The sequence below is a fragment of the Chenopodium album genome, chromosome 27 (genome assembly GCF_948465745.1).
Source record: "Chenopodium album chromosome 27, dcCheAlbu1.1, whole genome shotgun sequence".
NCBI classification, from domain to species: domain Eukaryota; kingdom Viridiplantae; phylum Streptophyta; class Magnoliopsida; order Caryophyllales; family Amaranthaceae; genus Chenopodium; species Chenopodium album.
Genome location: NC_137860.1, coordinates 35,407,886 through 35,428,622, shown reverse-complemented (window position 1 = coordinate 35,428,622; position 20,737 = coordinate 35,407,886). Strand labels below are relative to the sequence as shown.

The 20,737-nt window shown below is 36.0% G+C and overlaps 3 protein-coding genes across 3 annotated transcripts; all 3 read right to left on the bottom strand.

Moving 5' to 3' along the window:
• On the bottom strand, positions 1–4,654 carry LOC145620500 (serine/threonine-protein kinase PEPKR2-like). Its single transcript, XM_081675186.1, has 5 exons — positions 4,535–4,654; positions 4,339–4,415; positions 3,182–4,221; positions 2,488–2,784; positions 1–647 (listed from the first exon to the last, which is right to left on the bottom strand). Exons 3-5 carry the CDS (start codon positions 3,921–3,923, stop codon positions 274–276), a joined length of 1,413 nt encoding a protein of 470 aa, XP_081531312.1. The 5' UTR covers positions 3,924–4,221; positions 4,339–4,415; positions 4,535–4,654; the 3' UTR covers positions 1–273.
• A 4,077-nt stretch (positions 4,655–8,731) lies between these two features.
• LOC145620832 (pentatricopeptide repeat-containing protein At5g09450, mitochondrial-like) lies at positions 8,732–12,711 on the bottom strand. The gene is made up of 3 exons (XM_081675550.1): positions 12,579–12,711; positions 12,210–12,498; positions 8,732–9,853 (listed from the first exon to the last, which is right to left on the bottom strand). The coding sequence occupies exons 1-3, from the start codon at positions 12,611–12,613 to the stop codon at positions 8,957–8,959; spliced, it is 1,221 nt and encodes a 406-aa protein (XP_081531676.1). The 5' UTR covers positions 12,614–12,711; the 3' UTR covers positions 8,732–8,956.
• A 332-nt stretch (positions 12,712–13,043) lies between these two features.
• Positions 13,044–18,477, bottom strand: LOC145620674 (putative CRM domain-containing protein At3g25440, chloroplastic). The gene is made up of 5 exons (XM_081675380.1): positions 18,280–18,477; positions 17,083–17,392; positions 16,025–16,432; positions 14,709–15,259; positions 13,044–14,051 (listed from the first exon to the last, which is right to left on the bottom strand). Exons 1-4 carry the CDS (start codon positions 18,390–18,392, stop codon positions 14,711–14,713), a joined length of 1,380 nt encoding a protein of 459 aa, XP_081531506.1. The 5' UTR covers positions 18,393–18,477; the 3' UTR covers positions 13,044–14,051; positions 14,709–14,710.
• Positions 18,478–20,737: the final 2,260 nt, after the last annotated feature.

The following is a 20,737-nucleotide window of genomic DNA, read 5'->3' as shown; positions in this document are numbered from 1 at the left end:
TGCACCCAAGGAAAAACAGTCATGTAATATTAACTTTAAAGTTACATTATAACATCCTATTGGTAACTGTCCTTCAGCTAGTCACATACTGGCACGAAAATATGCACACATTACAGAAGAGTCAAAACCCGCTTATCGAATAATAAAAGCATTAACAGGTAAGATTAATACCATAAGGGTAGTCCTAAGTTCTGATTTAAGCTCTGAGGTGGCTAACATTACCTTAAGTTAACCCCAGTAGCTTAAAACTGTTTATCAACACTTTAGAAATAATCAGAAAGCTGTACAGAGATTAGTTTTTATATTAGACGAACACTCATGTGAAATAGAAATAGTACTCGGTGGGTGGCATAACCTAATCCTCTTAGTTTCAGTGATGTTCATGCAGGAAACTGCAACTGCAAGAGCATCCACTAATCCACTGTCCTCTTCCAACTTGCATGAAGAACTAGTCGACCTGCTTGTCGACGAGTCATTGTCTGAGTCAACTCTGTGTGAATAAGCTGGCTTGTCCTGTTTATTTTCTGATTCATTCCTTTTTTTTACAGTCACGTCACGTGCAGTCATCCTTCTACTTTTGCTCGGTGTTAACTTAAGGGTCAGTGTCTTCAAAGGTGGATCAGCATAGAACAAAAGCCATGGATGTTCTGTCACAAATAGAGCATTGTATTAGAGCACCATAACATGAGCACACACAAGCAAATTCACCAATTAAGTTAATAATGGCTTTTCGTACCATCACACTTATATTGTCAAATAGAACAAATAACTGAAGATAAAAGAGATGGAAATAAACAATCAAAACATGACCAGCAGTTAATGGATTTTACCCTACCTAACATTAAGAAGCTGGGGTGAGAGAGGGGGAGAGAAGGGGGGGGGGGGGGGGGGGGGGGGGGGGGGGGGGTTGAGGAGTAAAGATGTTTCCTCTAGGACAGGCAATAAGAAGTGATAAATAATCGACTGGGGGTAGTAATGCTTGAAGGAGGATGCCGTGATGGGACTATTACCCTTATTTGGGGGGTAATTCTTATACCTAGGCCCCAGAAGCAGGGGTGTACTTAAAAACCCTGAATTGGGGGTAATCTATTACCTTCTCTTCCTCTCTCTTTTTCACCAAAATTACTAACCACCTCCACCCATTCTCAGCCTCTTTATTACCTCCCTTCTGCTCATCATGATTAATTGCATTCCAAGCAAGCCTTAACAAACAACTTTTTTCCTCATTTCTTAACTTTGTGGAAAATAAGAAAATGTGCTAAATCTTATTGACTTGTGCAATCTCACTATCAAAAGAAACACTCTAAAGTTGAATTACTCGACTCGCAGAGTCGCAGCAACCATAATGGTTGCAATCTTCATTATTCTAGTTGACAAGCATACATAACTAAACAATGAGGAGCACAATTAATATCAACCCCAAATATATCTCATTTGCTACAGCACCAACATCATCAATTCTTCTACACCGGCAACCAAAAATGACCAAGCATGCATAAATTCCAAGAGTGAAAACAACTTTAGCATCATAGATAGATTTACCATCCTCCCAACTAGCCAATAGGCCCAATACCCTAGATTCATACGTAAGCATCATAACTAACTCAGCTTTAAATCTGCAAAAAGTTTAGCTGCCTCCAGTTCACCTCTCATAGACTGTCACCATCTCCACTGCAAACATGCTCCGTAGCTAGTTAACTTGATTTTACAAGCTTGAACTATCAGTCTAACCAACTACAATGATAGTCTAAACACTCATAAATATAGATATAGTGACTCGATACTAAACAAGGAGGTGCTAACTGCCTCTGTTGACGGCTTCCTCTCAAAAACCTCCCCTCCCGAGTCCCACTCAAACAACTCATAAATATGAATTAGAAATGGAAACATAGGATTCGGTCACAATTTATGTAGCACATAAGCAGATATGAAAATGGGAAAGGATATGGAAACATAAAATTTGGTCTTAACTTACGTGGCAGAGAAACAAATATAAAATGGGAACAGAAATAGAAACAGAAACTCATTAAAGATCAGATGATCAAGGTGAGGGGAAGGATTACAAATACTTGAGGATAATACTAAGAAAAGATTTAGTATCTTTCAAGGGGCCCTTTTTTTTTCTTTACCACTGATAACTCTGCTATACATATATGTACTCGAATAGATCTGCCATCAAATCTACAAATTGAACAAGAAAGAAAAAGGAGAAATCTACCGTAACTCTAAATATAAGATCCTCCAATTTCTAGTTTGTCATTTATTCGCATCAAATATCTGTGACTATTGTCAATCTAAATGCCTAGAAATAAATTAATAATTAAGATATATGTGGAATGGAGTGCAATTGCTTAATACATCATCACATGACCAATTCTAGGGCGAACAGCTGAACACATTTTGGATGCAAGAAGCAACCTGTGAAACAAGCAGAAGAGGGTTCTAGACTTTGCAGTGGAAAGACCAATAAGAAAGACTGGAACTTACTTAGTACTTCATCGGCAGATAGTCTTGTTGAAACATCTCTTGTTAGCATACGAGCAATTAAATCCTTAGCAGGCTGTGAAACTGTTATCCATAAGCCACTATCAAAATTAAGATCCACACTCTTGATGGACTCGAAACAAGCTTCTAAAGAGCTTCCTTGAAAGGGTAAAACACCAATCAAAAGTGCATGAAGAAGCACCCCAGCACTCCAAATATCCACCTTTTCTGAATATTCACCCGCCAAAATTTCAGGAGCAACATAAGCCGGAGTTCCAACCACACCAGACAAGCTCTGACCTGAAAGGAGACATTAAAGAGTAAAAAAATTATATATTGCATTTTTTTCTCTCCTCCCTCTATCCAGTCATCCCCATTCCCCCCTAGTGTATGTATGTTGATTGGAGAGAGATGTGATCATGTGAACAGCAGATAATTGACAAACATACCACATCAACAATGACATACATGACACGAACAAAATCCAGGATTGCCACTTCTTCGAGTCACAACAATATGACCTCAGACTTCATACCTTTGTAGAAATTTACATAAAATATACGAAGTATATTTAAGCACAAATCATACGAATCGAAAGTGATGCTTATAAAGATGACCATAAATTGCAATGAAGAAGACCTAACATGGCAAGCTCTTAAATGCAGCATCAAGCATAATAATTTATGAGCCCACTTACCATTAACAATCCTAACTGCCAAGCCAAAATCTGCAAGCTTCAAGCCCCCTGAGGATGTAAGAAGAACATTCTCTGGCTTTATATCACGATGAACAACACCCATATCATGACAGTATTTGATGACCATAACAAGTTCTCTAAGTATGTTAGCAGCCTGCTGCTCACAATATCGCCTTTCCCTTGCCATTTGGTCAAGCAATCTCCCGCCAGGGCAAAATTCCATCACAAGATAGAAAGATTCAACATCCTCATACACTGCCTTGAGTGTTACAATGCCCACATGTCCAGACAAATGTTGCATAATCTCCACCTCTCGATGCACAGGTTCTTCCCCTTTGGCTAAAGTTTTACACGCAAACACCTCACCACTTGCTTTGCTCCAGCACATTCTCACAGACCCGAATTTCCCTTTCCCAATAGTAGCACCCAAATAATAATCCTGCTCAATCTTTTTCTTTCTTCCTGTTCTGGTAGCTGCATCTATACAACCTATTTTTCTTTTAATACCTCTCGTAGGTGACCCAGAAGGCAAGCTACCGTAAGGTGGAGCAGTAACGACACCACTCACTCTACTCTCGGACAATCTACAATCATCTCTAACTACATCTTCCTTTCCCCTTTTTCTTAGCCTAGAGTAATCTTCCAACGATACATGAGACCTATAATATGCTATTGACGAAGTATATCTCCCACCATTCAATAGCTCCTCAACTCCCTTCCTTTTCTTACTCGGCGACTTCATCTAAATCCTAAATTACTAAAAATCATTCATCAGTCCACATTGTCAATTACTCCCTACACTCACCCTAACTAATCAGTAATCACTACTCAACTGAACATTGTTGCACTTATAACAATTAGCAAATTACATCAAACTACAAATTAAATCAAACTAATGCTATAACTATTTCATCAATAAAATGGACATAATTTTCTGAAAAGCAAAAGTTCAGAAACCAAATTCTTTCTTTATCATTGTAGCAAGAACCCGCCACCAACCCAAAGCCAACGCATCAAAACCCTCCATTGTTGATCAAATTCTGAAGAAAACCCAAAAAAAGGACCCAAATCAAAATACTAAACTACCACAATAAATCAACAATAAATCCCACAAAAAAAGAAGTTAACTTGAAACAAAAAGAAGGGTATTAGCCTACCTTGAAAATCAGACAACTTTTTATTTCTCTTAGTAACACCCATTTCAGATCACCAACTCAGTAATTCTTCCACAAACCTATACAATCAAACAACAACAAAATCAACAAACCCAGAAACAAAAGCAAGATTATAACATCAAAGATCAATCAAATGAACCAAAAATCAAAAAGAAAAGAAAAGCAGGAAAGAGAATACCTTTGATAGAAGAAGAGTGAAAAGAAAGGTAAGTGAAATGAAGAGTGTAGAAGAGAAGAAAAGAGTGAGAAAAAGGAGTATGAGAGGTGCTAATAATTACTGGGAATACTGTATTCAGTGAGTACGGTAGTCTTCTTTAGTGTATGTCTATGGTGGGGCTTAACGTTTAATTTTTCATTTGCTTTCTATGAATTTCTTCTCAATGAGAAGTTTAGGGCTAAATATAAGGGGATTAAGGTGTATCAAATCGGATTGAGGTGTATCAAATCGGATTTTCCTATAGTTGATTTGGTTAGCATAACACTTTAACGAGTGGATGATTGACCTATAACGACTTTGCGAGTTATTGGTTTTGAAAAATAAAATGTTTCTAGAATACTTCTCGTGTTTTTATAATGAGAGCTCTGATTTATTTTGTATTATAATGATAATTTGAGGCAGATTCATTCTGAGTGGAGTTGTGTCACGTGAGGATTAAATTGGTAAGGTGCAATCGGTAGGAAATTAAATGACGAATGTGTTTATATAGCATGTGATATGCATTTTTTTTAAAAAAAATAAATTTAATTGTGATGAATTTTAAATTGATGTGCATGCTTTTAGGAAATTTGATCAACGCATAAAATATTGCACTTTTAACGAATGAGATGAGAATGAAGATTATATATTTAGTGAATATTAGGGACCATGGTGAACATTTCGGCAATTTTTATTTCCGGGCGAAAAAAAGTCAAAAATTTCAAAATTGAAGACTATTATCCACACTTTTTGAGGAATTTTGAAGGATTCGGGAGCCTGTGTCAAAAAGTCTTGTCGTCCTAAGGGATACATCTCGAGGTCATATTATGTCGTTTGGAAGCATATATGACCATTATATATTGTCATAAACGTCCGTGGTAGGTTTGAGTTAACGAAATCGGTGCAAAACGTAAATAGGTAAATTGACCGTTTAAAGGCAAATTGGATGGTTCCACCCACCCAATTGGACTCCCGAAGGTTATTAGGGACCATGGTAAACATCTCGACAATTTTTATTTCCAGACGAAAAAAAGTCAAAAAATTTCTAAAATAAAGGCTATTATCCACGCTTTTTGAGGAATTTTGGAGGATTCGGGGTCCGATGTCGAAAAGTCTAGTCATCCTAGGGGATACATCTTGGAGTCATATAATGTCATTTAGAAACATATACGACCATTATATGTTGTCATAAACGTCTGTGGTAAGTTTGAGTTCACGAAATCATCGCAAGTTGTCAATAGGTAAATTGACTGTTTAAAGGCAAATTGGATGGTTCTACCCACCCAATTGGAGTCTCGAAGGTTATTAGGGACCATGGTAAACATCTCGGCAATTTTTATTTCCGGACGAAAAAAAAAGTCAAAAAATTCCAAAATTAAAGGCTATTATCCACACTTTTTGAGGAATTTTTGGAGGATTCGGGGCCCGGTGTCGAAAAGTCTTCTCATCCTAGGGGATACATCTCGGGGTCATATAATGTCATTTAGAAACATATACGACCATTATATGTTGTCACAAACGTTCGTGGTATGTTTGAGTTAACGAAATCAGTGCAAGTTGTAAATAGGTAAATTGACCGTTTAAAGACGAATTGGATGGTTCCACCCACCCAATTAGACTTCCGGAGGGTATTAGGGACCATGGTAAAATCTCGTCAATTTTGATTTTCGGGTGAAAAAAAGTCAAAGTTTCTAAAATTGAAGGCTATTATCCACGCTTTTTGGAGAATTTTAAAGGATTCGGGGCCCGGTGTCGAAAAGTCTTGTCGTCCTAGGGGATACATCTCAGGGTCCTATAATGTCGTTTGGAAGCATATTTGACCATTACATGTTGTCATAAATGTCCGTGGTAGGTTTGAGTTAACAAAATCAGTGCAAGTTGTAAATAGGTAAATTGACTGTTTAAAGGCAAATTGGATGGTTCCACCCACCCAATTGGACTCCCGAAGGTTATTAGGGACCATGGTAAACATCTCGACAATTTTTATTTCCGGGCAAAAAAAAGTCAAAAAAATCCAAAACTAAAGGCCTATTATCCACACTTTTTGAGGAATTTTAGAGGATTTGGGGCCCGGTGTCGAAAAGTCTTGTCATCCTAGGGGATACATCTCAGGGTCATATAATGTCGTTTAGAAGCATATATGATCATTATATGTTGTCATAAACGTCCGTGGTAGGTTTAAGTTAACGAAATCAGTGCAAGTTGTAAATAGGTAAATTGACCGTTTAAAGACGAATTGGATGGTTCCACCCACCCAATTAGACTTCCGGAGGGTATTAGGGACCATGGTAAAATCTCGTCAATTTTGATTTTCGGGTGAAAAAAAGTCAAAGTTTCTAAAATTGAAGGCTATTATCCACGCTTTTTGGAGAATTTTAAAGGATTCGGGGCCCGGTGTCGAAAAGTCTTGTCGTCCTAGGGGATACATCGGGGTCCTATAATGTCGTTCGGAAACATATATGACCATTATATGTTGTCATAAACGTCCGTGGTAGGTTTGAGTTAACGAAATCGGTGCAAGTTGTAAATAGGTAAATTGACTGTTTAATGGCAAATTGGATGGACCCACCCAATTGGACTCCCGAAGGTTATTAGGGACCATGGTAAACATCTCGTCAATTTGTGTTTCTGGGCGAAAAAAGTCAAAAAATTCCAAAATTAAAGGCTACTACCCACACTTTTTGAGGAATTTTGGATGATTCTGGGCCCGATGTCAAAAAGTCTTGTCATCCTAGGGGATACATATCGAGGTCATATAATGTCGTTTAGAAGCATACATGACCATTATATGTTGTCATAAACGTCCGTGGTATGTTTGAGTTAACGAAATCAGTGCAAGATGTGAATAGGTAAATTGACCGTTTAAAGACGAATTGGATGGTTCCACCCACCCAATTGGACTCCCAGAGGGTATTAGGGACCATGGTAACACATTTCGGCAATTTTTATTTCCGGGCGAAATAAAGTCAAAAAATTTCAAAATTGAAGGCTATTATCCACACTTTTTAGGAATTTTGGAGGATTCAGAGTCCGGCGTCGAGAAGTCTTGTCGTCCTAGGGGACACATCTCGGGGTCATATAATGTCGTTTGGAAGCATATATGACCATTATAGGTTGTCATAACGTCCGTGGTAGGTTTGAGTTAACAAAATCGGTGCAAGTTGTAAATAGGTAAATTGACCATTTAAAGGCGAATTGGATGGTTCCATCCACCCAATTGGACTTCCGGAGGGTATTAGGGACCATGGTGAACATCTCGGTTATTTTTATTTTCGGGCGAAAAAAAGTCAAAAAATTCCAAAATTGAAGGCTATTATCCGGGTTTTTTGAAGAATTTTGGAGGATTCGGGGCTCGGTGTCGAAAAGTCTAGTCATCCTAGGGGATACATCTCGGGGTCATATAATGTCGTTTGTCAAATAAGTAGCAAGAGTAAAAAGGGGAAAGTTTTTGTATTCATAATGTTAGTAATAATTATTCATATCTGTTTACAAAATTGAAAGGATAATTGATAAAATCTTCTTAATTGTTATAATTCCATAATCTATAATTTCTTAATTGGTGACAATTATTTGAAGAATTAATGTCATATTTTAACTTGTCAATTATGACTGACTTGTCAATGATGAGTTTCCATTTAATTGTAATTATCATCATTAATATTTATCATTAAGAAAATAAGAAATAATACTGTGGCTCATCTTGTTGATGGGATATGGGTGTTAACTCTGAATATGTACGTTTGGGTTCCTTTCTCCAAGTATTATCACTTTGACGGATTTGGATATTGCTTAATTACTATGCATGCTCTTTTTTTCCCGTCTTTTTTCCGGCATTAACATTTGAGCTACGGAAGGTATTATTGTTATTTTAATAGGACACCAAAAAAATCATCAAAATATATACTCCATATAATGAACACAACAAGAGAATGAGTGATAGCTCAAGTGGTTAGAGCTTTCCTCCCGGTTTCAGGTGATCCTAGGATCGATTCTCACCCCCGCCCATGTGGTTCTTTAAACACCGAAAAAAATATATACTCCATATAATGAACACAACAAGGCCTCATATGACCATACATTTTCTTACACATAAATCACAATACAATGTTATGACAGAGCAAAGCATGATCCTCGTTCTCTTTAAAAACACATACATTTTTTGCTCATTATTACTAGCTATTCATGATAAGCAGTTTCATTTACCAAAGATGGACAATTCGAAAAAAGAGTTATACTTGTACATGATCGGTGACAAATACATTGAATGTAGATTCTTTCAAAAAACTAATTTATCTGCAGGCATTTATCGAAACTGTCATCAGGCTGGCTTTAAAATCGCCACACCTGAGTAGCAGGACTCATCTGCCTACTTTTCAGTTTTCACCCACCATAGCTGCTTTGTGCCTATTCTGATTCACTGATAGCATCAACTTTCTCATTCAAAAGGTAATGAAGAGTTTCAGCTCTTTCCGTAAATCCAGCTTCTACAAAAGCATTCGCCAATCTATCACAGAGGGCTCTGTCAAAAACAGAAGTTGTGGAGTTCTTCCATTGATCTATTACTTCTTCTACTTCTTCAATATGACCTAGCATCAAATATGAAGACAAAATGGGAACAAAATTGCGACCAATCATCTTTTGTTTAGTCATTCTTAAGGATTTCCATATCTGATCAATCATATCCTTGTTTCCAAAGCCAGCATGAAGTAAGATGAGGAAATCATAGGTAATCCACTCTCTCTGAGTAACGGTCTTTTCAGCTTCTACAAGAGAGCTACCCCCAGAGCTGGAAAGTTGGCCCGTTGTAACATAAATGTTAGTAAGGTTTTGGTACCTCACCCAACCATCATCAGACTGAGGATCCTGGCTCATCTCAGAAAGAACGCTTCTGACACCATCAATGTCGAGAGTTGCAGCACAAGAGCTTATCCAAAGGTTATAAGTAAAGAGATCTGGTGCCACATTATGGCGTTTCAGCTCTTCAATAACTTTAGAAACCTTCTCCATTTGACCCACAGACATGTACAAAGTCATCATCTCGTTGTAGGTAATGGCATGGAAGGATAGACCTGACTCCATCATACGCTGAAAAAGCTCCTCGGCTTTATCAGTTAATTTAGCACATGCATAGGAGTGGAGGAGAGCTGTGTATGTTTCATTTGTTTTAGCATCATGTGGAAGACCTTCAAAATATCTTTCAGCAGCATCAACCCCGAAAACTTTTGTCATCAGATCAAGGCGAACAGCATAGTCAGAATCAGATAACTTGAATTCATTATGAGAAACCATCCATTCTGTTATCTGCATGGTAACAAACCATTAGTTAACTGACCATTGACTCAAGCATCACGAAACACTTAAAAGTTAAAAAAAAAATAAAAAAATAAAAAATAAAAAAAAAACCCTACCATGTATATTAGTCAGAAAAGGTCAGAACAAACTCAATTAGCAACATAAAAACAGAAGAAGAAGAAAAAGCAATAAGAAAGAAAAGCGTGTTCTTTCCCATAAAATGAAGCCAACATTCACATCAAAAGGCAACGGAAACAATGAAAATCATTGGATATACCACAGCATAATTGAAGGCTAGCAGTCATATTTTAACAGGAAGATTAGAATCATTGGCCCTCTCTTATATGCCTAATAATATTGGCAATGAACCTTTTTCAGTCTCATTTGTGACAGCTTTTCACAGTGAAATTATACCATTCATATAGAAAGTATGAGGTTTAGGAACAAATGGTTAGCAATAATAAAATTCAGAATTAATTAACATTTTGCAGCACAGATTTCCTACCCAAAAAAAATAAAGAAAAGAAAATAAAATAAAAGCTAGTTCACATCTCGGGACTACTTATTTTCATAGTAGCCATAACAAAACAAGAACTCGTTAAACATCATTCTTACAGCTTACTTGTTGCCCTGATGACAACAAACTAGATCACAATGGGCAGAATCAACCATAATTTCTCTTTCATCTATCTTAAAACAAAGATTTCGAGACCTATATTCTAATCAGACATAGTCAGAGGGAAAAAAATTATCTCAGAATAGCTCACACAAGTTAAAAGTCATTATTTTGATTTCTTCAGTATCACTGTATCAAGGCCTATCTACCTTGCTCATATAACCATTCTTGATATCCTAACATTACCATCAATAATGACCCATTCTAGATTATGCTTCATGGAAGTCTGTTAAAAGAAGCCTCCATACCACTCCAAGTCAATAGGATGTTAGAGTATGGACATATAGGCTCTCTGACTCAAATATGTAAGCATAGCTGCAGTGCATTTGCCATCATTGATATTCTTCCCACAAAAAAAAAGCTGGGAGACAATGACAAAGTTGAGCACAACCAAAAAAAAGAGCTACAACATGTATTGATACCAAAGTAAGGATAGAAAAGTAAAGTCAGCACATTCCACAGCAGCAGTATGTACATCCACTAGCAGGTTTTAAGATATTTTCCCCAATAAAAAGGCACTGTCTGATGGAAACTATGGGTGATTTCTGGTTTCTTTATCCCTGAGTTGTATACTTAAACTAGCTTACCGGGAACTTTTATATTTTAACACAAAATACTCACGTTGTATGATAACGAAGACAAGGTCAAGAAACTCAAAAACTTCAAGTCTTCAAAACGGATTTTCTGAAAAGTTCACAAAAATAGTTGAAGCTGTTGATGCCTAAAACAAACAGCACACTCATATGGCCAATTTTAAGTAGTACAGGCTTAAAATCATATAGCATAAGAGTGTATACTTTAATTTCTGTGCCAAAATTAAACAGCTTGTGTTTCCTCTGAAACTATTTCTTCAAATAAGGAAGTGATATTCAGAGTATTTATTATTCACAGTAGAAACACCATGAAGCTTCAAATATTACAACAATTCTAACATAACCCTCAATTCAGCAACATTACAAAATTGGGAGTAATACAAAACAAGCACACCATCTAACACATAGACCATACATAGACATCATAGTAGGACCTCTCTTTGTAGGAACCTGAATCACAGCCATATTCAAAGAACTACTGTAACTTCATTGGGTTTCGGAATCAAGACAAAAACTTTTTGAGTATCCATAATGATGTGGAAGCAAGTTAGAAGCCTTCTCTTGCCTTATTTAGACTAACACTTGCAACATCATCGTATGAAGTAACGTTATAAAGATCCCAAAAACTCAAAGCTAAATCAATTCTTATACAACTCATCTTACAGACCCAATGACATAATAGTTCTACTATACTTCAATATCTCCATTATAGAAGCTCTATGTTCCAGCATAGTAATCAACCAAATTGGTACCCCTTCACCCAAACACAATATATTATATGAAATCTAGCTATCCTAATTCCTAACTCAATATTTTAATCAACTCCGAAAGGTGACAACTTTCTCCGAACATCTCAAACGACATCACATCCTACAACAATGCGACTAGTCTATATTCTATATTATTGGGTTTAATTCACTTTTACCACCCAAATTCAACTCTTAAACTATGTTTCCCTTCATTTGCTTAATTATATTATTTACTCACAAAATAGCTTGAAATTCTAGTTCTTAATAATTCAATGCCATAAATTCATTACATATATAAATGATAAGCTGAAAACACCAAAAATTCAACAAAAATACAGGAAAAATACCTCAAGAGCGTGCTTGTAACGATTAGATTTACGAAGGTCTCTCGAAATTTGACGGAGTTGAGGGAGAGTGACGGAATTGCCCTCATTGATCCATTTCTGAATAATATTAGTGGCGCTTCGTTTAGGAAGTCGAAGACGGAAGATCCGACTCTTCAAATCGTCGGAAATTTGGGGAGAAGAATCTTCAAATTCTAGGGTTTCGGATGTTAAAGCGTCGGAAGTTGAATTGGAACTCAGAAATTTCACATTGATTTTGGTGTTACTGCTATTTGTAATTGTGATGATTTTTCTGCAAAAATTGAGATGAATGTTTGAGAAATTGAGCTCAAAGTTGAAAATGGAAGATGAGAGAGAAAGAGAAAGAATTACCGTCTGAGATGGAGGAGGAGAGAGCGAGCTGCCATGGCGTGGGTTGATGCTGCACGGTGTCACTATTGCTGGCCTGCTGCTAACTTGCTAGAGTAGTTCTCGTTCGGAATTTGCGATTCCGAGCCAATAAGATCTCATATGACTATTACGTGTATTAAATACAAAGTATATATTTTTTTTTTTTTTTTTTGAGAAAAATATACAAAGTATATCATGACAGTTTAAATGGCATGTTTATTGAAACAAGAGCTATTTTTGACTCAAGGTAGAGGGTTTAAAGTTATAAATCATATACGAGTATTCATCAATCTTAACCACTAGGTTAAAACCTCATTGGCTGAAGAGAGCTTAGATGAATAGGTGTAAAATAATGTCACTTTAATCAAGTTCCATTGTTTCTACCTCATTTGTATTGGAATGAAAACTATTGTGCTCATTAAAAATTATCTTTATTGAAAATGAATTTTACAAATTAACTCATTTTCACTAAGTCAACTCTAATTTTGGTAGTGTGGATTAACCTAACTGATTGTGAGATTGATTTTTCCATCAAAGATACACATATTACAACTTCAAGAGAATCTTTCAAAATATTATTCCGAAACAAGTATGATAGTTGTTATCAAAAGTCAAAAACTGTCATTAGGCAGGCTAATAAGCTACGTCTCAATACCACTAAAGATGGAGGATTCATCCATCTATGCTCTTCTCAAGACCCCAGGTAGTCTTTTAAGTAAAACCTCTTAACTAACATGACTGTTTACGTTCATCGATGATATCAGGATTCCTGTTTCAGATTGAAACTTTGAACACTTTCTGCAGATCCAGCTTCAGCAGAAGAATTCACCAATATTAAGGTTGTCAAAGTACAGTTCTCAGAGGAAATTGCAAAAATTAGGGTTGTTGAGGTCTTCCCCTGCTGATCTATGACTTCAGTAGCATCTTCAGTATTCCCCCACATCATGTATGTTGACACAATAGGCACATTTCAACCACGTTAGCTCAGTTATCCTCAAAGATCTGCGTATCTAGTCAACCGCATCCTTGTTTTCCAATCCAGCATGCAATATGACGAGGGAATTAGAAGTACGTCATTATCCGAGTAACACTGTTTCAGCTTCTACAAAATAGGTAAGGTGTCCTGTGGTCACAAATATAATTAGCATGGTTTAGATACCATCCAACCTTCATCAAATTATGGATCCTAGCCCAACTCAATAAGAGTGCTTCGTACAACATTGATGTTGAGAGTTACTGCACAAGAACTTCTCCAAAGGTTTATAAGTTAACAGATCTGGCCAACCTTTTGGAACTTCAGATCTTCGCTAACTGCAGAAACCTTCACCATTTGCCCCACAGACATACCGAGTCATCACTTCACTGAAGGCCATGCAACTGAAGGACAAACAGAATCCTTGATTTGCTGAAAAAATTCCTCAACTTTGACATTATCATGGCCATCCACTCTGTAATCTGAAAGTGTCAAAGCATTAGGAGTTAGAGCACTAGCCATTGATTAAGAAATTCAAACTTACAGAAAAGCAACTTCATGTAATACTCTATCAAAGACCACCAAATGAACAGCAAAGTTTAATCCCCAAAAGGTGGGGTCGACTGCATGAACCTAGAATTTATCTCTGGTGGTCATCCACAAAGATCCCCTTCCTCCATCCACTTCTATCTAGTGCTACACGCGCTTGACAAGTAAAAACTAAAAAGTAAAAAGTTTCAGCAACAATCTACCATAAATGTGGACTCCATTTGCCCTTCATAGTAATAACAAAAGCAGGAGATCGAAAAGCTCAGTGTGAAAAGATTACATCTCAATTTACTAAATACTCCTCAAAACAGCTATACAGAAAGGAAGAGGAGCACTTTATTGAAAAATTGATCAATACAATAAAATGTAAATATGTTCAAGAAATTGCCTGCTTCCAATTAATCAAATGTTGAGAGAATCAGAGGATCAGCAAGTTAATGTTGCGTTGTTGGGCATCTTTATACACACACTGACACACATCATGCATAGCTATATGACATATATCCCTAAATGTAGATCAAAATGATTTCATGTGTCAAAACAGCAGAAAAGGGAATTTCCACAACAGACTTGTTATCTGATTGTCTTACCTTCATCGTCTCTTCTTTTTCAAAAGTTCAGCTGCTCGCAAAAAGACCTGGTCAACCTCATCAAAATCAGCTAGGTCAACATTCTCACTTGATATCTCGGTCTTTTCTGAGTCTACTGACATCTGACGGAGATCTTTCGCAAATGTTTCTGTGTCAGTAATCTTGGCAGGTAATTTATCGAACTCATGTAAGTATAGAGGTTGCTCTACATTTTCTGCACTATCTGAATCTGTCTCAAAAATGTCAGACAAATCTTCTGAATCTGAGTTCACGCTTTCATCTGTGAATGGATCATCATCCTCCACAGTTTTATCATATTGATCCATCAATTCTCTAAGTTTGTCTGAAGGGGGCGACTCCAAGCTTGGTAAGGGAGCAGAAGAAATATCATGCATATCAGGTGATATATTTGTAGGATTTTCAGCTAGCTCGGAAGCATGATTCTCTTTGTTTCGAGCCTGTGCGCGGAGCAGCTCAAGTTCCTGCTCAAGTCTCGGAATATATTTTCTAACAGCCCTCAAAGAATCTCTATATTGAGATTTATCCAAGGCCTACAAAGAATTAAACATTCATCTATTAGTGAGCTAAGAGGCACTCTCCCTGATCTGTCCATAAAATTATGCCCAGCAGCATTACAACAAAATTATACTTCTGATTCTGAGTTTGTCAAACAAGGCTATAGAGTAACTCAATGTTCAAGAAGAATATTTCAATAATTAAAAAGTCTGGTTTAAAGATATGAAAATTAAAGATTTTCAAGGAATTTCTACACAACAGGTCATTGTAGAGCAACAGAATAATTTAACACAATGCCAAGTTCTTCAAGAAAGCAAACATCACGTATTGCATCAAACTGTTCAATGAAAAGGCATAAAAGTCATGTACGAATGAATGAAGTATATATGAGGATTACTAAGAGATGCTTAACAGGCTTGTGTACATTTTCACTAGTATCCTGAGCTTTGGTTGGATCTTTATGAGGTACCCCATAGCTTTGATTGTTATACTCCGTACTTAAAATTTTCCTAGGAATGAAAGTTTCACTATGTACATAATGTACCCATTGAATCTTTGACACAACCAGCAATTTGCTAGCATAATATGAGGCAAATTGAAATTTTATTATACACTCTACAGCCTGATATTATGAACTAAAAAATTATCTTGATGTAGAAACGGACAACCAACCAAGGAGCCCTAAAATAAAGAAACAAAAAAAAAAAACACCATCCATATCGTAGTATTTCTTTATGCCAAAAACCTGATTCATGATATGAAATGATCAAACATGAGAACATTACAATAACATATATTACCTTCTTCCTAGGAAGGGTCACACGTGGTGACATTATTTCTGCTGGAGGTTGTGAATAGTTCTTTCCCCTGTACATGATTATCGTGTTCTCTTCTTGAATGTCTAGTACGATTCCACCAGTCAATCTTGCTAATTCAGTAGCTATCTCCTTAACTTCTTGAGGAGTGAATGTCTTTACAATTACTTGTAGTGTTTGGTGTTTCTTCCAATGTAAATGCATGTTGAGGATTACACCTTGGTATATCCCTCTTCTACCGACAGGAACATAGTTCTTGCACTTGAGGCCCATCTTCAAAAAGTAAAAATGCTCTTCTGGCGTCAACACCTCGGGATCATGAGTTGCCTCTGACCACTCTTTTGGCTCTAATTTCTTCAGTGCCTCAACAAGTCTTTCTTCTTTTTTCCTAGCCTGCACTGAAGCTAAGTCAGAGACAGCTCAATTATTTTTGTTTTGGGGGAAGGGGGGCTGTGAAAAAGCATGAGCAAGGGCAAAGAATACTGTAAGCTAATTTGTATACTCAAGCAAGCTTACGAGTGACAAATTCCCTTTTTGAGATTTAACAACCAACATGTAACAGCTAGATGAAAGCATAATGTTTGAAGACGGAGTCGGCACAGAACAAAAATAAGCAGTTGCTTCACCCTTAATAGAAATACATATGTCAAACCCTTCCATCCCCACTGCTTCCCTCTCTTAAACTACGCTTGTCATGAGAGGACAGAATTATAAAAAAAAAAAAAAAAAAAAAAAATGCAATGTGCCATACTTGGAAGTCAATACACACACATTATAAAGGATGTTACATTGCACAGAAATTCAGTATAAGAATAAGATTATGAGATGCAAAAGTTGTAAGAACATCACTCTTAAGATAGAGGCAAATTCCAACATCCTGTATTGGGATTAGTAAATGTCACATGACGCAGAAACATCTTCCTGTTTAAGCACTTTTCGTTCTTTTGTATAACAGTAATAAAACATTGAAATAACAAGCATTGAAATGTTCAAATGCAGAACAGCAGAAACGAGGAAAAGAATGGAAGAATGTCGCAGCTGACCTTATTTAGCTTGTATAAGAGCTTTTCTTCAGCAGTCATCCTCTGATGCTCCTTCTTCTTCTTCCACCTGAAGTGCTTTAGCCACCTTACAACTGCTCTCTTTCCTTTTAGTTTTTTCCTCTTTACCTTTGTAGAGGCATCCTGTGAAGTAGAGCTTCTCTCAGATTTCTTTAAGGTATCTGCATCAGTACTAGCGCTGTCCAAAAACAGACTACTGTGGAAGCCTCGGTAGCTTGAAATAGAGGAAACTCGAAGGAGTGACCCTAAAGGAGGATCTTGGACGAAATCCTTGGGTAGAACTATAGGGAAGCTAGTATAAAATGAGACATTAGCATAGCCACGAAAGCAACCTACATCAAGTTCAACACATCCCAAACCCACAAAAAGAAAACATATGGTGTATTATAAGATTGAGAGTTATCTAAAACAACCGCACCCAACATTATCATCCTGAAATCCTGATCCATTTCATAGTTTGAAGTAACAACCTTTTAGCGATGATACAGACAGCAACAATAGGGAAGATTTTTAAACCACTTTCCAAACATAGACAACAATGACCCTTTGGTGTCACATTATCTCAATCCCTCATAATTAAGGATCGAAAACGTTTCAGTATATTAGAAGTAAAATTAAACTTGCACGCTTTTGCACCACATAATTTAGACAGAAGCACATAGTAACAAAACAATGGTAGTAAATCATTAGCCCAAATTTATAAAACATGACACCTTTCTCAAAACATCTTAAAATAGAATACAAGACCATTACTTTCATACTTTGTGACCATTACTTTCGGACCGAGGGAGTATGTGATTTGTGTGAAACATAACTACAATGCTGCGACACAAGCTTCAGAACCCAGGAGTCAAAATATCCAATTAAATTTCCACTAAATAAGCATCTCATCTTAATCCAAAAAATCCTTCCCAATTTACATGTAAACATTAATCCCAATGTACCCAATACAATCACAAGAAATGATAACATAAATCATATCAATAACAAAAATTAACCCATCATAGCAAATAACCTTAAGCAAATCAAAACATAATTAGAACCCAAATTTAAATCCCTCAAACAGATAGAACTAAAGTAACTAGTATAATCAAATGCTAATAAAACTTGTAAATTAATTAAGAACTGGTTTAATAAACAACAAGAAAGCGCAAGAGTGAAAGGAGAGAGAGAGAGTACCAGGTTGTATGGAGAAAAGGGGAGTTGGGAAAAAGAGGGTTGCGAGAAAAACGCCTGATTAGAAAGAGGATTGAAGAAGAAGAAGAAGAAGAAGAAAGCGCAACCCTGCGCATTTTCTGATGATGTGCTACTTCCTCTGCCGCAACCACCTGATGCGGTGGTGCCCTGCTTGCTGCTACTATTGCTGCGCTGCTCTGCTTTTCCAATTGGGGTTTGGTTTTTTTTTTTTAGTACGTAGTATATAATTTAAAGGGTATCAATGTAAATTCATTGTTACTTAAGGCATGTTCACATTTATTGAAATGAGCTCAGCTGAACTGAACTGAACTAAACTGAACTGAACTGAATTGAGCTGAATTGAATATTTTATGAGAGAAGGAGATTATGAGCTCAACTGAACTGATTGGTGCTGAAATGGAATTAAGTAAATGTGAACAGACCCTTAATTAAGATTAACTCTAGTTAATCATTTAATAATTTTTTTAATATTCATTAATGTTGTCATTTGTTTAGTAATATTAATTTGTGATTACCATTGATAATTAAAAATTTCAAACTTTACCATAAAAAATAAAAGTTTGAGGTTCCCAAAGAGAATTTTCCAAAAATAAATTAAAGTTTTAAACCAATAGAATAATGACACGTGCCTAATATACCTACTAATCTGGTCACCAACCGGTTATAAACTGTTTATAGCGGATACTCTCCAAAGTTTGTATTATTCAAAAATAATAAAAAAATTAACTTATTTTTAACGAATTGCTAAAATTTATACTTTCTTTGTTCTTTATTACTTGACACATTTCTTTTATCACGCTTGCCAATGCAAAACTTTAACGGTCTTTTTTACTTGACACGTTTCTTTTATCACGCTTGCCAATGCAAAACTTTAACGATCAATAACTTTAATTCTCTATAAGTAAAAATTGTAAAATTTACATATTATAATATTACTTATTGAGACGAATTCAAGAAGATCTTACATGAATATGTCTTTCCTTGCATATTGTTCACAAAAAACGGTCAATGGAGGAATGAGGGATGATGAATAGTGTAATAATCAAAGCGGGTCAAGTAAAAAAAAAAACGGAAGAAATATTAATTTTGACAATTTTACCTTTTTTACTCTTTTGGTAACATTATTTAGGGGAAAGACATACTTCTTAGGATTATAGGGTGATGTCACTTGCTTATAAAAGTTCTACGAATTTGTATTGCTATTATAAAGTGACTCATTTTAGAATAGCTTCTTAATATCCAATGAAATATGGAATTGACTTTTAGAATTGTAGCAATGTGTTGGTATATATAGTCCCCCCCCCCCCCCCCCCCCCCCCCCCCCTCTTTTGGAGAAGTTAATTGAATTCTTATGCACTCCGTGTTTAGAAAAATTAATTTAAAAGTTTAAACTATGACCAATAAAATTATGTATGTGAATTTTTCTTTAAACTTGTTATCTAATTCCCATAAATAAATTAAGAAAAAAAAACAAAACAAAAACAAAAAAAAACCCTGTTATTTAATTGTTAACCAATCTGATAACTGTAGTTGTTTAAGTATAAAACATATGAATTTTTTATGCCAATCAAATGGTTTCTTATAGTGTTTTGAATATTTGCTGATATTCAACCGTTCTTCCCTTCAACTGGAATGGTTGCTTCTTGCGGGTGTCAAATTATTTTAATCGCAAAAAATATGAGTTTCTAGATGTATGCTTGAATACTAGTATGAAGGAGGTTGAATTAGGTAACTTTCGAATGGATTGGATTCCATGTGCAATTTATATCTTAAAATGTTGTGTAGTGTTGGAACGCATGTTGATTAGCCGCCATAAGAATTACACGTGGGATGGGGAGTGGGAGAGGTCCGGTGATTGTTTTTTCTCAACAAGAATGTGCTTATATTCGTTCTGCATTGCAAGGAAATGCTCTCTCTCCAAGTGCAGATTTGATAATTCAGTAAGTTTTGCATTGCATTATTGGTTTATTTAAGGGTGGCAGACTCATCGAGTTCAACTCTCACCAAATTGGAGAATGATGTGAATTTGGCGCTTTAAACATCATCATCAATGGATCTAGGAAAGTGTTGCAACTATAAAGAAACGGAGGAAATACCTAATAGGAAGAAAGGGATTGTCCCATTCTTTGTTCTCGTTATTTGTTTCACTGTACATTAATTAATATAGTTAAATTTAAAGAAATAAGGATTATCCGACTTTGATGTATGACAAGTTAACAACTAAGTTCAAGTTGCTCCATATTTTTTTAAAGTTCAAGTTGCTCCATATTTTTTTTAAAGTTTAAGTTATTGGATTCAAATAGACGAAAGCTAGGTAAACCTTTAAATTTAAAATTATACATAATGCGTACGTACTCCGTAGTCCATAAAAGGAAAAAATACTATTCATTAAAAAATACAAAAAGACAAAACTACCCTTGTGTAATTTCAAACCCCTCCC

Bases quoted from the DNA above. Each gene is read 5' to 3' on its own strand.
- LOC145620500 (XM_081675186.1), bottom strand. From the start codon at position 3,923: ATGAAGTCGCCGAGTAAGAAAAGGAAGGGAGTTGAGGAGCTATTGAAT. The intron at 2,785-3,181 runs GTAAGTGGGCTC...GTCTCCTTTCAG, and splicing joins GGCAGTTAGGATTGTTAATG to GTCAGAGCTTGTCTGGTGTG. The intron at 648-2,487 runs GTAAGTTCCAGT...TATTTGTGACAG, and splicing joins ATCTGCCGATGAAGTACTAA to AACATCCATGGCTTTTGTTC.
- LOC145620832 (XM_081675550.1), bottom strand. From the start codon at position 12,613: ATGGCAGCTCGCTCTCTCCTCCTCCATCTCAGACG. The intron at 12,499-12,578 runs GTAATTCTTTCT...CAATTTTTGCAG, and splicing joins CTCCTCCTCCATCTCAGACG to AAAAATCATCACAATTACAA. The intron at 9,854-12,209 runs GTATTTTTCCTG...GTTACCATGCAG, and splicing joins GTTACAAGCACGCTCTTGAG to ATAACAGAATGGATGGTTTC.
- LOC145620674 (XM_081675380.1), bottom strand. From the start codon at position 18,392: ATGCGCAGGGTTGCGCTTTCTTCTTCTTCTTCTTCTTCTTCAATCCTC. The intron at 17,393-18,279 runs GTACTCTCTCTC...ATTTTATACTAG, and splicing joins CCTTTTCTCCATACAACCTG to CTTCCCTATAGTTCTACCCA. The intron at 16,433-17,082 runs GTCAGCTGCGAC...GCTTCAGTGCAG, and splicing joins TCTTATACAAGCTAAATAAG to GCTAGGAAAAAAGAAGAAAG.